This window comes from Gavialis gangeticus, unplaced genomic scaffold (genome assembly GCF_001723915.1).
Source record: "Gavialis gangeticus isolate Ggan-Ray unplaced genomic scaffold, GavGan_comp1, whole genome shotgun sequence".
In the NCBI taxonomy this organism is placed as follows: Eukaryota; Metazoa; Chordata; order Crocodylia; family Gavialidae; genus Gavialis; species Gavialis gangeticus.
The window spans coordinates 42,210,923-42,219,980 of record NW_017728993.1 but is presented as its reverse complement, the minus strand read 5'-3'; the positions used below and the strand labels follow the sequence as shown (position 1 = coordinate 42,219,980).

Genomic DNA, 9,058 nt, shown 5'->3' with positions numbered 1-9,058 from the left:
GCGGGGCGGGGCGGGGCGGGGCGGCCCTGGGAGGAACACGAGACACTTTCTCAGTAGTGGACAGCACGTGTCGGGGGGCCCGAGGCTCCTGGCCCTTCCCTCCCGCTCCGCGGGGCGGGCTCGGGCTCCCCCGCCGCCGGCTCTCCCCTTTCTGTCTGAACCTTTCTCTCCCCGCCCCCTGCCGCTTCCCCTCCCTGGCACTGGCTCTGCCCTTCTGCCGGGGTTTGCACGCAGCAGCAGAGGAGAAACTTCTGCAAAATAGCTCTGAAAGGAGCTTGGAAAGGTGATGGCACTGACAAAGCATGCACCTGTGGGGGGACCAGATCCCATGCTGCTGCTTCTCTTCTGGTTTTGAAATTCTTTGGACTTAAAAGCAATGGCTTTCTCTTCAGTGAATATGAAAATGTTGCTCGAGTCCCAGGAGTAGCAGGTCCCACGCTCCTTAAAATAAGGAAGGGGCTCTGCAACAGGCAGGGTTGCGAAGTAGCTTTCTGGTCATTAGAGTGAAGGAGGTTGCACAAAGGTTTTGCTCAACACTTCGTTAAATGTAAACTTTGCATACCACTGGCTTTGGTCAGAGGCTGTTTCTTTGCCTGTAGTTGTGCAGTTGAATTTTTTTTTTTTAAAAAGGGAGAAAAATAATTGAATTTCATAAAAGTGCTACTCATCACATTGCACAGCGGGAGAATTCAGGAGATGTGATTTGGCTTCGAAACGTGGCTTCTTCAGCTTGAACTGATGCAGATATGAGTGCGATGCTATACTGTGGCTACTATCTGCAGTTTAATCTGCCTTTGTGTAACATGCATGGTTTAAATTTACTTCATCGCCTACATGCAAACACCTCAGCAATCCAATTCTTAACCAGTGTGTTGCAATGTACAATAGCTTTCTTTGATAAAGCTAAACATAGTGTAAACATAGTATTTTCTCCTTTCAGTGTTTAGGGCAGGGCTGGGCAAAACGTGGCCCGCAGGCCAGATGTGGCCCGCCAAGCCATTCTATCTGGCCCGTGGGGCCCCTAAAAAAATTAGAAAATTAATATTAATCTGCCCTGGGCTGCCTGTCATGCAGTCCTCGATGGCTTGCCAAAACTCAGTAAGTGGCCATCCGCCCAAAATAATTGCCCGCTAAACTAGGGGCAGGCAATAGTGGGCATTGTGATCAGTTGCTGGAGCTGTACCTGACTTTGCCACCTGGAGCTTGATGCTGTGAAATGAATTACTTCACTTGGCATAATGAAGTAGCCATAGCTCTTTTTTCTTAAATGGATGCAGACGATTGCTTAGTTCTATCAACATGCTTGCTTCAAAGTATGAACTTTCCTTCTGTGTAAAATTTGTAACTGTGCTAAAGTTTTAAAATAAAATAAAACCCTTCAACTGATAAATAAAATCAACTTAACTGAAATCTTACAGATTACATCTGATATTAGAGAAGTTGCCTTTTGAAAAATCATTAGCCTCTTCATCTTCTGTTTTACCAAGTTATCTCTTAAAAATGTAGTTGGTTTTAACATTTCACGTAGCTGTTGAATGTTCATCTTTTTCAGAACGCATTTCTTTTTTCCAGCAAACATTAGTAAGTCAAAGAACGCTAAACCTGGTTTATGTTATGAAAGTTTAGCATCACTGAATGTAGTGGCCTCTGATTTTACCAGCTGACAGGATGCTCAACATCACTTGGTGACTGAGGTTGGGCAGAGCACTGAACAGGAAAAGTAGTTTCTTGGTAATTTTTATATAACTTCTAGCAACCGTGTTCAGTTTTGATAAAATTTACAGTGCAAAACAGACCTCAGTCTGCATTACAAAGATGAGTGTTAGGATTTCAGAAGGAAACTAACCAGGAAGCAAGTGATCTGGAATAAGTTATAAAAGTTATATTTGGGTGGGGAAAAATTAATTACTGATTTTTTGTGGTGATTTATTTACTGATTAAAACCATCATTGGCTATTTGGGGGTTCTGTCTTTGGATATCTGCCTTACAACCCAAGTTAACTTCAAGTAAATAAAAGATTTTAAAATATAACTCCATTACATATTTTAATATCCAAATATTTAGTACTAGAAAGTCATCGTCCCCCTTTGGGATTGTTAGTACAGAAGTTTGTATATTTCATAAATATTTGTTTATTTTCTTGTTTTTCTGTTTCCACTAAATGTATTCCTCTTTTTTCTCTCCCTCTTAATTTTAAGGGCTTCATCTTTGGCTTGTCAGATGGGCATTAAGCAAAGTTAACTGTTAACTGCAAACATTTCAGAGGCACTGTATCAGCTGGGATGTTGCGACAGAACGGTGGAAGTAACAAGCGTGGTTTGGGATTAGCCCGACTATCTACCTCCAGCTTCTTCACCATCTCTAATTCAGGAAACTGGGGAATGGGGCGCAGCACCAAGAGCAGTTCTCTGAGCAGCATTAGCTCCAACTCTGACTGCTATGACAGTCCTATTGTGGATCCAGAGTACATCATGCAACTGGTAAACGATGTGAGAAAATTTGCAGATGTGCTACTATATTTGAGAGAGGCCATTCTTTCAGAAGGTACGTAAGATATTTTTTCTTCATTTCCTAATGAAGAAATTCTTTAAAAAAAAAGCTGCTCATAGGAGCTGTAGTAACTTTATTGTGATTTTTTTTTGTTTTGTTTTGTTGGGGGTTTTTTCCTCCCTGTCAAGCACTTTCATGATGCTTACAGGAAATGGTGGTTGTTACTTTGGGTGCTGTGTTTTCTCAACAGAACACAGTGCAATCTGTTTCATAATCAGACATAAAATCTAGAGCTGCTAGAATTGGTAAGACTTGAGTAAAGAGAGGAGGAGGGGCAGGGGAAGTCTGTTTCCCATCAGACTGACTGAACTGACATTGGAAAAATAGTGCGACTGTTTAGATCAGCCCATTAGAGTTTTTAAACTACTGACTGCTTTTGTAATTCCAGAGTATGCTGTTGGTGATTTGGCTGAGATCCAGTCACAGTTGTAATAACATGGGAGGCTGTTCAGCAGTCTGTTATTTCAATCACTTGAATTTACTTTTCAAGTTCTGTTTTGCTTTTGTTTGTTTTTAAATAGATTTTAACTCTTAGGAATACTACCTCTTTACAGCTCAAAGTACTTAAATGCTACTTTTAGAGAAGCAACAGGTGGAAACTGTAAAGGTTTTTTGCTGAGCCTTAGATCTAGCCTCAAGAATGGGTTGGCAATGTTTTTTATGCAGAGAGGCAGTCCACTTCCAACCTGCCTGCCGCTACACTCTCACTCCCCCTGTATCCCCCATGCAGTACTGCTGCAGCTTCTCAACATGGGTAAAACATCCCCTTCAAAGCCCCCCCCCTCCAAAAAAAAAAATGCTTTAGAAACCCCCTAGCTGTGTGGGCCAGATAAAATGACTATGGGCTTAGATGGCTGACTGCTGCTCTAGAGCATGTAATTTTGTTTTCCTTTCCTTTCCTTAAGGTGGCAATGGCATTGGGTTCTGGTTTTGCTGAGGCTCAATAACTTTTACTCCTTCACTATTTAAGAAGTATTTTGTTGGTAGCTATTTATATTGGGCAAATCTGGACAGAGTTCAAGATCTCATGAATACAGCACTTATTCCCCTCTATTTACCTTTAGATGGTTTCATCTCCTTTATACTCTCATAAGTGCCACCACCCCAATGTCCTTCTTCTCTAATTTGCAATTTGTGCTTCTAATGAGCATGTTCAGAAAGTCTTAGGTTTTAAAGTACAGGCAGAATCTTGAGCTCTTCCTGCATGGTTTGATTGCCACTGGGCATGTATCTGTCTGCTAAACACAAAAGCAGTGGACTTGCTGCTGGAGTTGATTAGCATCATTTTTGCTGCTGAAGGGACTGGAAAAGGCAGAAAGCATTGGTGGTTTGGATTTCATGACATATTTGCAGCACATCTGACATTTTTGGTCAGGACAGTATTTTGCAGATACCAAGAGTTAAATTAGCTACGTGATCTGATGGTTTGCAGTTTCTTCTTTGTGGGAGAATACTAACAGCAGAAAGGTTCCTTAATTGGAATGTGGCTTATTAAAATGAAATTATGATCATGTTTATACCTGCTGTGTAGACCGCATTTGACCTATCTGTTTTGGGTTCTGGGTCAGTGTAATGTTCCTTGTATAAACATTTTTAAGATTTCCAAGCTAGAGGATTTAGGATCTCTCGGATGCATCCAAATTTGATCATAAACAGGATAGTAAATATTAGCTGGAATGAAAAAAAGCTGGTGTATTGTGGATTTGAGGCTTAGCCAACTTAGGCTTTGTTTAGACTGGGAAAAAGGGTTCAAGATGGGAATATGGACAGCATCATTTTGAGCTGCAAGGCAAGGGATTACCTTTTTTATTGTATAATTGAGAGAGGTTTAACAAACTTTGGAGCATACTCTGTCCTAACTCAGGTCTAGCTTTGAGCCTGTACTTAAACTGAAGCAGTTGCACCAAAAAGTTTGAGTGGGTCTGAAATACAGGGCAACTTTGAGTTTAAACCTGACCACTTTGAGGTGAGTCCTGTTCATGTCTCTGAACCAGATATCTGTCTGGCATATTTTGACATCATATTTAGGCATTTTAGAAAACAGCTTCTAGAACACAAGTAGATTCTAGTAGCCTCAAAGACCATTTTAACTAATAAGCTTGTTCAGTTTCAATTTAAACTCTGAGGAGCCAAACAAATAGTGTGGAAGATGACTAATGCAATTACTGTGTCATCTGCATACTTGCCAGGACTACAGACCCAGATCCGCAGCCCCCTACCCCCCCACTGTGGACTTGCGTGGGGTGGCTCCCCACCACTGGATGCACTCCTGGGGGGCCAGGGGGACCTGTGCCCCCCAGCTCTGTATGCAGGGCAGGTGCAGGCAGTGGCTTGGGCTCCCACCCTGCTTCCCTCCACCAGGACCTCCACAGCTGAGTGGGCAAAACCTGGCACAGCAGGGAATGGCTGGGCCACGCAGGGATCTCCTTGCTGCTGTGAGCACCACGCTGCCCTGATGACATGCCTCCTGCGTGAAGGGCTCAGCCCTGCGTGCAGGGGGCATGTCACCAGGGCAGAGCGGAGTTTGCAGCAACGAGCAGCTTGTCTGCACAGCTCCTTTGCTCTATGCCAAGTTGCGCCTGCTGGGTTGTGGAGGCTTTGCAGGAGGGAAGCAGGGTGGAGCTTGCAGAGGCAAGCAGTTTCTCTGTGTGAACCTGTAGTTCCCTGCTGTCCTCCCTAGGGGCCTCTACAGCCTGGTGTGGCAGGGAGCTGGGGAGCTGCGTGGAGAACCTGCTCTCTGCTGCAATCTCTGTGCTCCCCTGGTGACATGCCTCTTGTGCATGGAGCTGAGCTTCACAAAGCAGTGACACGCCCAGGATGCACATCGCCAGGCAGCATGGAGCTCGCAGTGGTGAGGAGATCTGCGTGCGGCCCGGCTGTTCGCTGCTATCCTGAGTCATGCCCACTGGGCTGCTGAGGATCTGGGGGAGGGAAGCAGGGTGGGAGTCTGCAGCTTGAGCCTGCCCTGTGTACAGATGTGGGGGGCACAGGTCCCCCCTGCCCCCTGGGAGTGCACGTGGCAGTGGAAAGCTGACCCTCTCCCTCCCCTGGATGTGCCACCTGTGGCCTGGTCCTGCTCCTTGCTGGGGCCCTGCAGCCACACATTGCAGCCCCAGACCCCAAACATTACCTGGCTGGGCAGCAGCCCCAACCCTGCCCAGCTCCCTGCCTCCCTACAGGGGCCTCAGTCCCCCTCTTTCTCCACCCCCGCCCCCCCACTTACCTGCTGGAGCTGCTCTGCAGGCTGCCTGGGGCCATGTACTGTACATGAATGTGGTGCCCCTGTCTCACCACCTTCTTCCCACTTCCTGTCATTGCAAAATTGCTAAATCCATGGGTTTCTGTGATAAAACAAGACATCTGCATTTGCCTCTGGTAAAAGGCAAAATCTGTGATTTACTCTGTTTTTCCGTGGGAAACGGAAAACCCGGATCCTACTCACTACCTTGCCAGAGGCCTGGCTGTACCTGCAGTGGTAGGGTTTGCCTGTGGTGCCACTGGGGCTGCCAGCACCCCAGCTCTCGCTGGCATACAGGCTGCCACAATAGAGACCTGCAGTACTGCTTTGGTTGCCAGTGGCTGCCTATGTAAGAAGCCCTGCCATGGTGGCGAGAGCCCTGGCTCTGTTCATAGCAGAGGAGCTTCTGCCCAAGGTCTGGTGGAGCTGCACATGCCCCTGAAAAAAACAAGGGTCTGGCTGTAGCTGGGGCTCTTGCCACCATAATAGAGCATCTGACCATGGTGTTTTTGGCTGCTGCCAGCAGCCCAACCACTTTGGCTATAGGCGTGGAGTTTCTGACCATGGTGCTGCTCAGATTGCTAGCACCCTAACTTGTCAAGGGTGCTGGCTGCTGCCACAGGAAGCTTAGTCACCGCAGGGCTTGGCATGTGGTGCTGCTGGGGCGGTCAGTTCTCTCTGAGGAGAGTGTAAGCTACTGCTGTGGGAACATGGACACACACAGGCACAACTGTCTCTGTACTTGAGATGCCCACACATTTAGTTACAACAGTAACTGCAAAAGAATATAGCAATGGTAGGTAATGCAAAATTAAGTTAAGTTGCATTAATTACTCTGAATTGCACCTCTACTCAAAATGGCCCAATATTTGGGCTAAAACTAGTAGGTGGCAAACTGGAGTAATCAAGGAATAATGGAATGCTGTGGTCTTAGCACGATGAGAGGTCCTTGAGGCAAACTGTTAAAAAAAAACAAAACAACAACAACAACAAAACTTTTTTTAAGAATTGTATAACAGATTTGTTCTGAAACTGTAAAATAGTGGTTCTCAACATTTCTAGAATTGAGGCACTCCTTAGTCTTGAGACATCCCGTGGAAAATGCCAGCTCTTAGTTTTCGTTCAGTTTCTGACTACAGAAAAATAGTAGAGCAATTTTTCTGTTGCAGACACCTCAGAAAGATTGACAGATCAGAATGTTTTTAATTATATGAATTTGTATTTGAAAGGTTAGGGTTTATCTTGTGAATCATGTTTGTACACCTAACAGTAGTAGCATTGTGTGGCACCCTTGAAAGCACCCCAGGGTACTGCGGCACCGTGGTTAAGAATCATTGGTGCAAAATAATCAGCTGCAGGGACCAGATAAGAACTTTCCAAGCTCCTTCAGAACAATATTACTCAAATGGTTTGTTGCAGAAGTAATTGTGTATACAATTTTCAGATGGTTTTAAAACTAAAAACTCAACTATGTAGAAAGGAATGCATCCATTTGACTTCAGAGAAGTGTATGGATAAATAACTTATAAATAAGTTAACAGAGATCCAGACTTTTCTATAATTGCTTGTCATTGTGCTGTTTGGGTTTTGGAGGGAGTGTTGCTTTTAACCTCTGACAGTCTGCTGAAAAACATCATCACAGTGATTTGCTGTGCTTTCTAACCTGCATTAACTTTGACCTTTGTCCTACTTAAGAATTGGTGCTACATAAAGTGGGACTTTAAAAAGAGTTTGTGTAAAGTACTTATTGGGAGTAAGAAATAAGCTTTTTCACTTGCAAAGCTAAAGATTTTATTCTTTATGTAAAAACAATTATTGGGATTGGCAAGATGGTCAATTGCCTGTATTTTTGACTGGTCAAAGATTATGGCAAATTACAAAAAAAACTACTTTTTTTGTAGTTTCTTGGCAAAAGTATTATTTTTCAAAATTGGTTTTTAACACATTTCTTAATAGAAAATTTGTGCTTTTACTGTGTATATTTTGGACCTATTGGCAACTGTTTACAATTTTTGACCAGTCAATTGACCCAACTTTATTTGACCTCTCAAATATCCAGTTCTCACAATTATACTGTGTATGGATATAGAGAGGACCTCTGAAATATAATTGGAGTATAAACTACCAGATATCCTTTTCCTGAGTATGCAGGCAGCTCTTGGGGCTCCTCTGTGGATCACAGCCGTGCAAAGTCATAGGAGAGCAATGTTCACTAGCTACAACTTTTGAATTGCATTAGTTTGTGAACCTGTGGCACAGCTGTATTTCTGATCTCTGGAGTTTCTTGTGGGATAAGAGCCAAAAATGGTACTGGAGGAAAGACAGAGTAATGGGTATTTTCATCCCTGATTTCTGTCTCTTCACAGCCGGCACAGGTAACTGGAGAGAGGCAGACAAGCCGGAAGGCACACAAGATGCGACTGAGGGTGGTCAAGCATTGGAACAGGCTACCTAGAAAAATTGTGGAATCTCCATCCCTAGAAATTTTTAGGAGCAGATCACACTGACACTTGGCTGGGATGGTTTATTCAGGGATGATCCTGCCTTGAACAGAAAGCTGGACTAGCTGACCTTGTGAGTTACCTTCCAGCCCTACTTTCCTGTGATCCTAAGGGGAGGGATCAGATGAGGCCCTTTTTCCTTTTTCAAACTCTGGTTACAGTGGCCTGAGCCTTCACACAATGATGTTAACCTTTGGGCTCCTCTAGTGGCAACTGTTACACTTTGACAGACCTCCCTCCCTCTCTCCTTTTGATTCTCTTCTAGGGCTTGGTCCTGTTGCTTATAGCTGTATTGAATGGTGGAGAAATCATGTTCTAACTAGAGTGGGGCCTCTGATTTCAGACTTAGTTCCTAGAAAAGTGTATATCCCAAATTTTAACTAGTAAAACATTCCAGCAGCTGTTTAAAAGCTGAATTAAACAGTTTTGGAAAGTCTCAGAAGTTCAGCTTTGTCCATCCTGTTGGGGGTGGAGGATAGAAATACCTTGCCTTGAAGGATGTCCTAGCAGGCAACCTATTGCCTGTGCTGTGGGCAGCTTGCAACATATCATATTGGAAGACAGGTGATCTCTTGTATAGAGAGCATCCACAAGGAGACTTGGGAAAACACTAAAAACAGGCAGGTGCCTGCGTTTAAGCCATTTAAAAGCCCTAGGGAATATAGTGCTAAATTGGTTTTTTTTTTTTTTTTTTTTTTTTGGGGGGGGGAGTTTGAAAACACATTTTTGTGGTTTTGTACTTTGGTCCCATTTAAAAATTTTACAACG

The 9,058-nt window shown here is 44.1% G+C and overlaps 1 protein-coding gene across 3 annotated transcripts in view; it reads left to right on the top strand.

The window, feature by feature from the left end:
• ARHGAP29 (Rho GTPase activating protein 29) overlaps nucleotides 1-9,058 on the top strand; it is a 102,970-nt gene that overhangs the window by 484 nt on the left and 93,428 nt on the right. For 2 of the 3 annotated variants that reach the window (XM_019501640.1, XM_019501638.1), the window contains exon 2: nucleotides 2,200-2,545. In XM_019501640.1, coding sequence (XP_019357185.1) covers nucleotides 2,284-2,545 — 262 coding nt within the window. In that variant the 5' untranslated portion in view covers nucleotides 2,200-2,283. Of the gene's footprint in view, nucleotides 1-1,712; nucleotides 1,732-2,199; nucleotides 2,546-9,058 lie in introns of those variants that run through there. The other variant, XM_019501639.1, reaches the window with a different exon arrangement.